The sequence below is a fragment of the Sus scrofa genome, chromosome 1 (genome assembly GCF_054392235.1).
Source record: "Sus scrofa isolate SSC_HxYL_T2T_F1_AM1 chromosome 1, Sscrofa_HxYL_maternal_Yorkshire_Landrace_v2.0, whole genome shotgun sequence".
Taxonomy (NCBI): domain Eukaryota; kingdom Metazoa; phylum Chordata; class Mammalia; order Artiodactyla; family Suidae; genus Sus; species Sus scrofa.
Window position 1 is genome coordinate 275,870,001 of NC_139383.1, and position 14,746 is coordinate 275,884,746.

General features: G+C 38.5%; 2 protein-coding genes and 1 pseudogene across 3 annotated transcripts in view; all 3 read right to left on the minus strand.

The window, feature by feature from the left end:
• Positions 1–14,746, minus strand: part of OR1B1 (olfactory receptor family 1 subfamily B member 1) — a 381,661-nt gene that overhangs the window by 132,461 nt on the left and 234,454 nt on the right. The gene's annotated exons all lie outside the window — the stretch shown is intronic.
• The window catches only part of LOC110258975 (olfactory receptor 1J4-like), a 244,516-nt gene continuing 234,454 nt past the window's right edge, over positions 4,685–14,746 (minus strand). The window contains exon 2 of the mRNA XM_084995030.1: positions 4,685–8,001. Coding sequence (XP_084851156.1) covers positions 7,960–8,001 — 42 coding nt within the window. The 3' untranslated portion in view covers positions 4,685–7,959. The remainder of the gene's footprint in view (positions 8,002–14,746) is intronic.
• Positions 8,007–8,881, minus strand: LOC110258949 (olfactory receptor 1J4-like; annotated as a pseudogene).

Here is a 14,746-nt window from a genome sequence, read left to right on the forward strand (position 1 = left end):
TGTGTGTGTAAGATAAAGAGATTTATGGAGTTCCTTTTGTGACAGTATAGGATTGGTGGCATCTCTGCAATTTGTTAAAGGATCCAGTTTCCACAGCTGTGGTGTAGACTGCAACAGCAGCTCTTATGGGATTCTTGGCCTAGGAACTTCTGTATGCTATGGGATGGCCAAAAAAAGAAGAAAAAGAGAGAGAGATTTTGATTTTAAAGAATTGGCTGGAATTTCCTGTTTGACTCAGTGGAAATGAATCTTACTAGCATCCATGAGAATGTGAGTTCAATTCCTGGCCTTGCTCAGAGTGTCAGGCATCTGGGGTTGTTGTGAGTTGTGGTATAGGTTGAAGAGGCAGCTTGGATCCTACATTGCTCTGGCTGAGGCTTAGGGCAGAAGCTACAACTAAATGTGACTCCTAGCTTGGGAATTTCCATAGGTCATGGGTGTGGTCCTAAAAGCAAAAAAGACAGATAGAAAAAGAAAGAAAGAAAGAAAGAAAGAAAGAAAGAAAGAAAGAAAGAAAGAAAGAAAGAAAGAAAGAAAGAGAGAAAGAGAGAAAGAGAGAAAGAGAGAAAAAGAGAAAGAAAGAAAGAAAGAAAGAAAGAAAGAAAGAAAGAAAGAAAAGAAAAGAAAGAAAGAAAGAAAGAAAGAAAGAAAGAAAGAAAGAAAGAAAGAAAGAAAAGAAAGGAAAGAAAGAAAGAGAGAAAGAGAGAAAGAGAGAAAGAGAAAGAAAGGAAAGGAAAGGAAAGGAAAGGAAAGGAAAGGAAAGGAAAGGAAAGGAAAAGAAAGGAAAGGAAAGGAAAGGAAAGGAAAGGAAAGGAAAAGAAAGGAAAGGAAAGGAAAAGAAAGGAAAGGAAATGAAAAGAAAAACAAAATGAGACAAGAAAAAAAGGAAAGTAAAGGGAAGGAAAGGGAAGGAAGGGAAAGGAAGGGAAGGGAAGGAAAGGAAAGGGGATAAAAGAAGAGAAAAGAAAAGAAAAAAGAAAAAGAAAGAAGAAAAGAAAGTAAGGAAGAAATTGGCTATGGAGGCCAGCATGTATAAAGTCTGCAGGGTAGGTTGTCAGGCTGGAAACCCAGGGAAAAGTTGTAGTTTGAGTCTGAAGGCAGGCTGCTGACAGAAGTGCCTCTTCTTTGAAGAAGCTCATTCTTTTTCTTAAGGTCTTTAGCTGATTGATAAGGCCCACCCTCATTATGGAGGACAGTCTGCTTTATTCAGAGTCTGAGGATTACAATGTTAATCTCACCCACAAATATACTTTCATGGAAACATCTAGAAGTGCATTTGATCAAATATCTGCAACCTATCCAAGTTGACATAAAAAATTATCCATCATATTTGCATTTTTGGTTCTCAGTCTGATTTGAAAACCTGCTGGAAGGGATTCAATAGAGGGATAACAGAGCCATACTTGATTTTGTTATTGTTTCTTTACAAACACCCAGATTTTTGTAGGTATAAATGACATACAATAAACTTTAATACCTAAACTTACTATTTGACTCAGAAAACTGAGTATAAGACTACAATGTGATCCAGCCATCCCACTCCAGGGCATATATTGAGATAAAATTGCAACTCAAAAACTTGCATGTACCACTGTGTACATAGCAGCACTTTTCATAATAACCAAGACTTGGAAATAACCTAGATGTCCATTAAGAGATGAATGGATACAGAAGAGGTGGTATAGATAGAGAAGGGAATACTACTCATCCATAGAAAAGAATGCAGTAATGTCATCTGCAGCAATATGATGCATATAGAGAGTCTCTTACTAAGTGAAATAAGTCAAAAAGACAAACATCATAGGACATCCTTTACATGTGGAATCTAAAACATGACACAAATGAACCTACCTATAAAATAGAAATAGTCATTGACGTACAGAACAGACTTGTGCTTTCCAAGGGGGAGGAGAGAGAAGTGGGATGGATGGGGAGTTTTGGGTTATGAGATGCAAAATTTACATTCAGAAAGGATAAGCAATGAGGTCCTACTGTATAGCACAGGGAACTATATCCAGTCTCTTGGGATAGACAATGATGGAAGAGAATATAAGAAAGGGAACGTATATCTATGGGACAGGGTCTTGTTGTTATACTGCAAATATGGGCACAACAGTGTAAATAAACTTTAATTTAAAAAAGGTAAAGAAAATAGAGTATATCATTTGACTAGTTTTGACATTTGCACACACCCATGAAGTTACCACCACAGTCATCAAGATCAGGAATTTCCTTGATGTCTACCCTCCTGTCCTCTCTTTGCTCCTCCCAGATGTCCTCAGGGGAACCAGTAATCTGTTTCTGTCGCATGGATTAGTTTGCATCTCCTAAAAGCTTATTTCAGCGGAAACTTTCATTCAGTGTGTATTCTTTTCTTGCTTCCTTCTTTCACTGTGTGTTAGTATTTTGAGATTTATTCAGGTTGTACTATGGATCAATAGCTCATTCTTTTAAATGCTGAGTAGTATTCTATTTTAAGGATATACCATAGCTGTTGTATCCACTCACATTTAAAATTTTTTTAATGTTTTTGTTATTTTTAAATTTTAAATTTAAAATTTTTAAACTGTTTCTCTTAACTTTTTTAGTATTTGTCTACCATAGAGTTCATTAATTGTCAGTATTATCAGTGTGAAGATCAATATTGGGAAATAGTGCTGGTCAATGAGGTCACTGAATTCTAATAGACACCCTGATCTTTCAGGATCTCTCAGCTCTTAAACCCCATCTCAAGTCTCAGGTGTCTTCCTAATGATGACTATCCATTAGTGAGATGACTTGGACGAACCAGTTTACATGAAGATTGATGGAGGTATATGCACTGAATTAAGGTTTATTACTCGGGAAGAAGATAAACATGCATTTAGACAAGTTCAGGCAGGGAATTTACCCTGGTGATAGGACATGAGCTCAGAAACTCACCTGAAGTTTGTGAGAGCTCAGGTAAGTTAACAAAAAATTTAGGGCAGCTTCTTGGTCCTTTTTTTTTCCTTTTCTAGCACTGCTCCCACAGCACATGGAGGCTCCCAGGCTAGGGGTCTAAAGGGAGCTGCAGCCACTGGCCTATGCCAGAGCCACAGCAATGCAGGATCCCAGCCACGTGTCTGTGACTTGCACCACAGCTCATGGCAATGCTGGATCCTCAACCCACTGATCAAGGCCAGGGATCAAACCCACAACCCCATGGTTCATTGTATCCATTAACAAATGTAGGCTTTACATTCCCAGATTTTTTCAAAAATTGTAGAAGCTTCATTAAGAATTTGTATTCTTTGGAGTTCCTTTTGCGCTTCAGAGGGTTAAAAACCTGACTAGTACCCCTGGACTCACTCATTGGGTTAAGGATTTATCATTGCTACAAGCTGCATTGTAGGTTGCAGATGCAGCTTGGATCCTGTGTTGCTGTTGCTGTGGCTGTGGTGTCAGCTGGTAGCTGTAGTTCTGATTCTACCTCTAGCCTGGGAACTGCCATATGCCACAGGTACAGCCCTAAAAAGAAAAAAAAAATTTTGAATTACTAGTGATTTCATCATTGCTTAACTGGTTATGATGCCCTCGGCCATGTTCTCTACAGTAAGATACAATTTTAAACTTTGTAATTAAGTTTCATTTGGTAGATATTTTGAGTTGTATAACCACAACACTTTTCTTAATACAATTTCACCCACTACATCTAACATCCATTGATTATACTTATATTGAAAAAACTATTGCAAATGTGGTGGCCAAATGGTGATTTTCTAATTTGATCATTTCCTCTGTGTTGATTAGCTCTTTCTCCTATAGGAAGGAACTTCCCCTTACTCCACAACCATTTACTTTTTCATTGATTTATTTATATGAACATGGACTCATGAATTCTTATTTATTCTTTGAGTTGTAACCCATTAATTATATTATTCATTTTGAAGCTCTAACTATTCTAGATTTGGCCAATGGGAGACCTTCCAGCTGGCTCCTGTTTCCCCATGATTCATTGAGCACCTTTTATTTTCAAGTTCATCAAAATTTCCCTGGTCTTGTCATGTCCTGGTCCCAGCCCTAGAATCTGACATTTTTTTCTAAGTACCTTTGGTTCCTGTTAGAGGACACTCATACTCAAAAATCAAATTTGTCATTGCATGTGTTCATTGCATATAAGGCTTATAAAATATCTCAGAGAATAGAGCCAGGAAACATATGTAACAGAAACACAGGATGTAGAAAATAGAAACAAGCAAATTAAAGGAATGGTTATCCATAAGAGGTGAGTCAGGAGTGGGACAGAAAGAATGGGAGATGGGAACCAAACAGATATTGATATATAATTTCAATCTTTTTGTACACATTGCAACCCATGAGTTCTAGTTGATATCTTCAATTCTAGCTCAAGACCACAGAGTTCTTTCTAGCCTCTCTTTTTTCATGTACATCACACCCTTCCTCCAGTGAGGATTCAGTCCCTTTTTCAATACGTTTACTTGTTTACTTAATCTTTGAATATACATAATTTCAGAATCTTGATCCAAAACCACTGTTAATAACAAAATAATTCCAAAAAATTTGCATACCCAAAAATGTGCTTCCATTATTGTGAGAGTATATTATAGACAAAATTTACTGTTCAATAATAACTTAATTACTTTATTTTCCCCTTTAGTCTGATTATGGTATTAACTCAAAATATGTTAGGATCATTTTTTACTTTATTATATTTTGCTTTATTTTCCAAAACTTTCTTTTTATTTTTTAGTCGGGAAAGATAATATAGTCAAAGCTATACAGATAAATATACTCATCTCCCCATCTTTTCTATCCTATTCCCACCCCTACCCCTGAAGACAAGCAGTCTCGTTAATTTCAAATTGATTCCCTGTATGCTTATCTTGCTCAATGGGAAGATTCATGTATGTATTATTTTCCCTTATTTGTCACATAGGAAGTAGCATGCTATAGATGCTCTTTTATGCACTGCTTTTTTTCCCAATTAATATATCCTAGAAATCCCTCCATATTGATTCACAGGTATCTTTGCCATTATTTTTCATAGCTACGAAGTGTTCAACTTCATTGATGTTTCATAGTTCCCTTTTGAAGCCCTAGAATAAAATAGCAGTGATGAATGTATTAATGCCACCTAATATATGCCTCATAGGGTTAAAATAGTAAACTTCATGTTGTGCAGTAAACTGTGCCACAATAATTTTTTTAGGAAAAATCAAGTCATAACCTTTACATAAAACACAGAAAAGAAAAATAAAATAATAATGCATGACTAATAAGTTAATGGAGGGGATATGAAATAACAAAATATACATTCAATTAATCAAAAGGGATAAAATAAGTGAGAATAAATATGAAAACAAAATAATGCTATTTGCAGCAACATGGATGGAACTAGAAACTCTCATCCTGAGTGAAGCTAGTCAGAAAGAGAAAGACAAATACCATATGATATCACTTATATCTGGAATCTAATATATGGCACAATGGAACCTTTCCACAGAAAAGAAAATCAATGACTTGGAGAAGGGGCTTGTGGTTTCCAAGGGGGAGGGGGGGAGTGGGATGGATTGGGAGCTTTGGGTTAATATATGTGGACTATTGCCTTTGGAATGGATTAGCAATGAGATCCTGCCATGTAGCACTGGGAACTATGTCTAGTCACTTATGATGGAGCATGATAATAGGAGAAAAAAGAATGTGTATATGTATGTTAACTGGGTCAGCATGCTGTACGGTAGAAAAAAAATAATGTATTGGGGAGATACAAAAATAACAAATAGAATGAAAAATAACCCAAATATATTCTGATTACACTAGATGTTAATAGACCAAATTATCCAGAAACACAATGATTGTCAACCTACACAAAAAGATCAAAACCCAACTTACACTGTTAAGAACTAACACTTTCCAGATATAAAGACATAAGAAAGTTTAAAGTGATGGAAAAGAAATATATGGTAAATAACAACAAACTTGTATATCTAAACTAACATCAGAGGAAGAAAATGAGTTGTGAGGGTAGAAGTCATGGCTAAGGAGGTATCTCCTCTCACTATAAATCCAATGGTGTGCTGTGTAATGAATAAGAAAAGGATCCTTATCATAGGAGGGCACTATTTTGTGGCATTTGCCAAATTCTGTAGTGTAATTTTGCCCATCATGGATGATTGCAAACTGCCAGCTCGGTGTCATTGATGTGGGAGCTAAAAAGAGATGTTAACAATCAACTTGAAACCAATGCAAGCCAACTTTAGTGCATCTTACAGAGAAGATCAGTCCACAAGGAGCAGAACATGATAATAAATCAGTGTGTTCTCAATAACATCATATACAAAATATACAAGCAATAGTTAACATATATAAAAGGAGAAAAATACAAAACCACAATCATAATTATGTGATATATTTTGCATAAGATTTTTCACAAATTTTTAAGAGGTGAAGAAGCAGAAAAAATTAAATATCAAGAATATTTAACAATACGATTAACAAACTGGACCTTATTGACACATTAACACTATATATGACAGCTGAGTGAATATTCATTTAAATTCACAGAGTTGCCAACCATATGATAATTTTAAGAGATACATCTCACTGTCCTCATGACTGCAATAAGAGGATTTAGTGATTGTCATTTCAAGAAGTTAGGCATACGGATGAATATGTCTAAGGCTTCTTTTATGTCTCTGTTCCTGAGGCTCTAGGTGAAGTGATTCAGCAAGGGACTAATGACTGCATACATGACAGAAGCAATTATGTCTTTGTCATTGGAATTCCATGATGAGAAAAAAAGTAAACACTAGCAAGTGTCCCATAGTATGAAGACACCACAAAGAGATAGAAGTTCACAGGTGGAACAAATTTAAAGAGTCTCTTGGTGGAAGATACCCTCAGAACTACAGTCCCTATAAGAATATAAGAGCCCAAGATTCTACACAAAGGCAGGATAAAAAGCCTTCCTCCCACAGTAAAGAGGACCATATAATTGAGGGAAGTGTCTGAACAGCTCAACTTCAGGAGGACAGCGAGGACACAAAAGATGTGGGAGATGATATTGTCTAAACTGAAAGACAGTTGGACCAAGAGGAGGGTGTGCAACAGGATATGGAATCAACAGAGAAACCAGGACCCAGCTACTAAAGAGAAACACAGTTCCTGCCTCATGATGGCACTATAGTGGAGAGGGTGACAAATGGCCATATATTTGTTATAAGCCATCACTGTAAGAAGGAAATTGTCAACTCAGCAGATAACTATGGAAAATTACATTTGGGGAATGTACCCAGCATAGGGGATGGATTGATCCTGAGTCTGCATGTTCATCCGTATCTTAGGGACAGTGACAGATGAAAAGGAGATGCCCATGAGGGCCAAGGGGCTGAGGAAGAAGTACATGGGGGTGTGGAGGTGAGGGTCCAGCCTGATGAGCAGGATGATGTGGGGGTTCCCCAGCACCATGGCCAGGTACCTGCCCAGGAACAGGGCAAAGAACATGTTCTGAGGCTTTGTGCAGATGGGGAGCCACAGGAGGAATCAAGTATACTTCAAGTAAACTAATTAATTAATCAACTAAAATTTAAAAAGAAATGCCAAATAGATGACCATATTAACACTTAAAATATATATACACACTTTAAAAATCTGTAAAACCCAAAAGTAATAATAATATAACACATTGAACAAAACAAAATTTAAACACACATATGCACACAAAGGAGTTTGGTGCTTTGAAGAATTTAAGATGAATGTGTATTGTGAGCAATAGCAAATTTAGGGCTATGGAAGAATAAATGGACAAGAGATATGACTAAACAGAAAGAGACTGATCCAATAACATATCTATTTAAAGGAAAGTGAGGAAAAGTGATAGAGACATGGGTGTTCAACACACAACTTTAGAAGGATATACTAGCATGGTCAATGAGTAAAATAAGAACAAGGTTAGGTGATTCTCACTTGGCAAAAAGATTACTGTTTCTGAAAAGAATCCCCAGAACCAATGTCATGTCCCTGTTCCTCAGGCTGTAGATGAAAGTGTTCAGCATGGGGTGAACAATGTGTACATCACAGAAGCAATGATGTCTTTGTTATGGGACTGGCCTGGTGAGGAGGAAAAGTACTGGGCCATAATTGTCCCATAGAATAGAGACACCACAGAGAGGTGGGAGCCACAGGTGGACAAGGCTTTGCAGATCCCTTTAGTAGAGGGGACCCTCAGGATGGAGACCCCAATGCAGCCATGAGAGACCAGGATCCCAGTCAATGGAAAAAAGAAAACCAAAGCTCCTGCAGTGAATAAGACCAGTTCATTGAGAGAGGTGTCTGAGCAGGACAGCTTAAGCTGGGCAGCAAGGTCACAGAAGAAGTGGGGGATGATGTCATCACAGAAAGACAATTTAGCCATGAGAAGGGTATGTATCAAGGCATCAGCACAAGAGAGGAGCCAGGATCCAGCCAACAGACATATGCACAGCTCCTCCCTCATGATGATTGTGTAGCATAGAGGGTGACAAATAGCCACATACCTGTCATAGGCCATCACTGCAAGAAGAAGGTTATCAGTGTAACCAAGAAATAGGAAAAAAAATGTCTGTGTTACACATGCTGCACAGGAAATGGATTGATTCTGAGTCTGCATGTACATCAGCATCTTAGGGACAGTGACAGATGAAAAGGAGACATCTGTAAGGGCCAGGTGGCTGAGGACGAAGTACATGGGTGTGTGGAGGTGAGGGTCCAGCCTGGTGAGAAGGATGATGATCATGTTCCCCAGCACTGTGATCAGATACATGCCCAGGAACAGGGTAAAGAACATGCCTTGCTGCTCTCGATGGATGTGGAGCCCCAGGAAGAGGAACTCGGACATGCTGCTCTGGTTGTCCCTCCTCATGCTCCTGTCCTGTTTTCTGGGGAAGGGTGGGAGTGGGAATATCAGAGACACTAAAACTGAGATTTGGTTTCCACACTAGTGTCTCACAATTTCTCATGGAGAAAAAGAATAACTGCCTGCATTTCTTTTATGACCATTTGCCAAAGGAAATGACATACTGTCGACATGATTCTTTTCTGTGAAAACAAGAGATAAGTTATTTTTTTTCTTTTTAATCAACCATGATTCTTACACTAAGCTATTAATTGGACATACAAGATTAAATAGGACCTATGGGATCTTTTTCCTCATAATACTAACCCTCGAGAGCATAGCTGACTTAGGACTGACTAACAGTGTGAACCTGAAGCCAGATTCATTGTGTTATGATTTTGGTCCCACCCCTTTCTCATTTTAGACTTGGGATGCTAAATCTCTCTTGGCCTCAGGTTGTCCCTCTATAATGTGAAAATGCCAATATCACACATTCTTAGAATTAACAAGAAGGATTCTAATTCAATGTCGTTAATATATAAGAACAATTTCCACCATAAAATAAACACCAAAAATTTCATAGATTATTTTTTATGAGAGGATCTGACTTCCTCCCCCCCCAAAACAATAGTATCCAGTTCAGGAATTTAACAAAGCACTATTATGAAGTGGTCAGCTTAAAGTACCAGAAGTGACTAAAATTTATGTTAACTTATTGGAGCTGTCACACTCTTCAGGTGAGTTTCTGAGCTCATATCCTGTCACTGGAGTAAGTTCTCTGGTGGAATTTGTGTTAACACATGCTTATGTTCTTGCCAAGAGAGAAACCTTACTTCAGTGCATGTACCTCCATCCATCTCTGTCTACATCTCATCTTTCTAGTTGGCTCATATATGGATATTCATCAGTAGGAAGACAATTGAAATCTGAGATGGGGTTGAGAGATGAGAGATACTGAAGGATTGGGGTGTCTATTAGAATTCAGTTACCTGCTTGAGCAGAACCATTTACCAATGTTGATCTTCAGACTGATAATAATTCCCAGTTAATAAACACTATGGCAGGCATATATTTTTGCACGATTGCTTCACTGAAGTTTTAAACAGTCCAAGAAGGGAGTAGTTCCTCTTGTGGCCCAGCAGGTTAAGGACCCCTGACCTCATTTTTCTGAGGATGTGGGATCAACCCCAGCCCTCACTCAGTGGGTTAAGGATCCAGCATTACTGCAAGTGGTGGCATAGGTTACAGATGTGGCTTTGATTTGATCCCTAGCCTGAGAACTTCTAGATGTGGCTGTAAAACAAATAAACAAACAAATAAAACATCATTAAAAACATACTCAGGAGTAGAAAACTAGCATGATTATAGTTAGTAACTGCTGCAGTCACAATTCTCTCCCATGTTATTAAAAATATATTGGAATCTTTGCTCCTATGACCCTACAGTTCTCCCTCTCTTTAGTGAGAGAAATAGGCAGGACCTGAAGACCTATTTCAGGATTTGAATGAGTGCTCCTGCTCACTTAACTGTCCACACATGTTATAAATTTTGCCAATGGCTTTCATACACCTTCAATTTCATTCAATCCATCAAATGTTATTTGTTTCTTGGAAGTAGAGAAGACTGTGTTTTTTTCCCTGCATTTTACCAACAGGAATAGTGAAATCATTTAAGCAGTCTCACATGTATATTGCATAAGAGAGGCTGGTTCAAAGCCTGATTTCCTTCCTTCCTTCCATTCTTCCTTTCTCCCTTTTTTCTTTCTTCCTTTCTCCTTATTTTGCTGGATTTTTAGGGCTGCACCTGCATCATGTGGGATCTCTGAGGCCAGGGGTTGAATCTGAGCTGCAGCTGCCTGCCTTCTCTGCAGCCACAAAAACTAGGGATGTGAGTAGTGTCTGTGACCTACACAAGGCCTCAAGTAACATTGGATCCTTAACCCATTGAGTGAGGCCAGGGATCAAACCCACACCCTCATGGATATTACTTAGGTCCATAAACCACTAAGTCACTACAGGAACTCCTTCAAAGTTTGATTTTCTGATCATCTTTTCACTAGAGAAAGAATCCACCCATTTTTATGGGGGTAGAAATGCTAAAGTCAAATGTGAAAAAATTAAAGTTAAATGTTAAAATATGCCTGGGATAGGAAATTGACATTGTGTAAAATCTGTCAGCTGATGCTTGTTCCAGACCAGGGAGTTGCTCAGGATCATTAACTGATTCAGTTCATGGGGTACAAGGAGGGACCAGGCACTTTTACTCTCCTTCCAAGCACAGACATCTCACTGAAAGCTGCTGGGATAGACTTAGCCAAGGATCTCACATATCAACTGCAGGAGAACAAGAGCTTCTAATGACACCCAGGAGCTGCAATGGGAACAGAAGGGAACAATACATGTGGTACTTTGATTCCATCAGCACCAAGTGCAAAGAGATGGCTGGATAATTGCTCAGTAGTGAAGAGGAGACAGACTGTGAACTAGGGCTGGGGCATTGAGAGACAGAGACTATGGATGGGCTTGATTTTCCCATATTCATGCCAAATATTGTCCCATGTACAAAAGGAAATGGAGAGTCAATGCTTAGGGTCTCCATGAGGCTAAAGTTTGCTAACTGCTTTCAATGTCCCTAGCTTCTTATGCACCTTACAGACAAGGACTGTCAGCAAATAGCATGATCCCATGTGAGAGCACTGGATGTTGATAAACGCAATGGTCAAACCCAAGGCCACCAATCCATTAAGTGGGGAAAAGATAAAGATCTGGGGGTCCACATATGTGACCGCAGAAATGAGGATTTTATTTCTAAACTGTTTTATCAAAATTGAAGCAGGTGTCAAAAACATTGAGCTTCCAGCAGCCGTGCTGGAGTAGTCAAATCACAGAAAAATGGATGACAATATTCTGCAAAGTAGGTTTTCTGTGGAACTGTGTGGATTCTCGTCTTAGGCAAGTGGAGAATAAAAAATGTGAAAATGTAAAACACACACACAGATATTTACTTCTTCTGTGTGAAGGAAGTCAAGGTGTGGATTTGTTACACAAAAGAACTCACACAATATCACAGAAACACTCGATAAAAGGAGATTTATAGATTTATCTGGCTTATACTCTCACTAGGATAAATACAATTAGGGTTGAGTCAGCTTCACACAAATCTATGCAAAACTCACAAACAAAATTCACACAGACAACACAGCTACACATACAGAACTGTCAGGCATTTTAGACCAAAAGCATTGTCAACACAAGTCATTCATATTCAAATCACTCGTAGTGCACAAGGTCTTACACACAGCACACAAACAGCAGATGCATGTAGAATAAGCACACTCTGATGAAATGTCCAGGCTTCCCTGACCTCTGTATATCCTAGTGTGTAGCATTCAGTGTGTTTGTAAGTTACACATACACACATAGACTTGAGAAACACAACATATACACACACAAATGCACACGCTTTCTCTAATGGTCATGCACTCTCTTAAACAGAGACATACATGCACAACTAGGGATGTTTCTGGGCTCCTTCTGAGCTATACCTGCACTCTGAGTTCAAATACCTTCTACTTCATTCTGTTACCTGAATCCTCACTTTTTTCCCAGAAGACCCAGAATCCAAAGAAAAAAAGCAAACCTTGGTGGCCTGAGGACCTGTACAAACTCTCATGTTGGTTCTCCAGCTTCAAAGCCATGTGCAAGTTCTCCTTTTCTCCATCCTAAAGATACCCAAGGGGAATCTATCCCAAGTCCCCAACTAGAGGAGCAGTCCACTGGGTCAACTGCCCAATTCCCTCCTGGCCCCTCAGGAAGGAGGATGATTAGGGTCCATAGGGGCTGAGCTGCACCTGGTTTCACAGGAGAAAGTGTCCCTGGTATGAGTGGTACTTTGGGCTTCTAGTCAAGTATCTGATGAGAAGCAGGAGTTTCCAAATTGGTTCAGGACTCTGTGTCATGAGCACAGTTTCTCCCAATGGCAGTGTATGGCACAGGAAGTGGATGAGATTCCCCAACACTGACACAGGCTTTCATTAGAATACAAAGCCTCTTAAAATGTGCACATCTTCCCACTCCCCTGGAAGGTTTTGTTGGCACAGTCTAGGCCTTGTTTAGAGGAAGGGGGATTGAATATAACACTCTGGAAAAAAGACTCTGGGTTCATCCCATACTAAGAGAGCCTGCTTGAATTTCTTATGAAAGACCACTGAGACTCAGTTACTTCAAAGTGGAAATAATTATCATTGTCTTTCTGTGACTTTGAAGGATGGTTAAATGTGCACTTAACAAAAGCTTACTAAATGTTAAGGTTTATTATCAATGTCTTTGTATCACTAGAGATCAGCTATGGCTCACAATAGGCAAATGTGAGTGGTAACTCTTGAATGAATTCATCTTTTCATTCATTCACTCATTCACTTAAATAATTATTAAGGTTCCCACACATATAATACTGATATATTCTCTAGAAACATAACAGATAATAACATGAACAGACATCCCTCTCTGAGATCATACATCCAAGTGGGAGAAGGTAGAGAAAAAAAAATTTAATGCAAAATGAATGGCAGGTAAATGGTGACAGGTACTGCGGAATGATGAGAATCATGCATGGAGCTAGGGAGACTCAAGAAGTTTTAAAAAATACCCAAGTGCCACAGGATTTTTTTCCAAAGAAACACAAACACCCCTTCAATCAAGTGGTTCCAGGTCTGTAAACTGGTTTACACCATTACACACCTATTGGACTGGATAAAATTGAAAATATTGCTGCTCTCAATGTCACTGAAGATATGATGGAATTGGGACACTCATACACTGCTTGGGGGAATATAAAATATTTTGAAATTTTTTTAAAAAACTTAAACATATACTCAGCATGTTACTAGGTATTTGTCAAAGGTAAAAGTATGGATATAATTATAGAAAGGTGGTACAGCCACTATGGAGAACAGTTTGGAGATACCTTAGAAATCTATACATAGAACTTACATATAACCCCAACATATAACCCCACAATCCCACTCTTGTGCATCTATCCGGACAAAACTCTACTTAAAAGAGACACGTGCACCCGCATATTCATTGCAGCACATTCACAATAGCCAGGGCATGGAAACAACCCAGATGTCCATCAACAGATGATTGGATTCAGAAGAGGTGGTATATATACGCAACGGAATACTACTCAGCCATAAAAAAGAATGACATAATGCCACTTGCAGCAACATGGATGGAACTAGAGACTCTCATCCTGAGTGAAATGAGTCAGAAAGACAAAGACAAATACCATATGATATCACTTATAACTGGAATCTAATATCCAGCACAAATGAACATCTCCTCAGAAAAGAAAATCATGGGCTTGGAGAAAAGACTTGTGGCTGCCTGATGGGAGGGGGAGGGAGTGGGAGGGATCAGGAGCTTGGGCTTATCAGACACAACTTAGAATAGATGTACAAGGAGATCCTGCTGAGTAGCATTGAGAACTTTGTCTAGATACTCATGTTGCAACAGAACAAAAGGTGGGGAAAAAAATTAAATTGTAATGTATACATGTAAGGATAACTTGATCCCCTTGCTGTACAGTGGGAAAATAAAAAAATAATAAAAAAGAAAAAAAATAATTATAGAAAGGTTTATACAAGAATGTTCATAAGAACTTTAATAGCCTTTATTTATTTATTTATTTATTTATTTATTTTTATTTTTATTTTTTGTATTTTTAGGGACAAACCTTTGGCATATGGAGGTTCTCAGGCTAGGGGTCTAATCTGAGCTGTAGCTGCTGGCCTACACCACAGCCACAACAACATGGGATCTGAGCTGCATCTGTGATCTGTGAGCTACACAATAGCTCGCAGCAATGCCAGATCCTTTACCCACTGGGCAA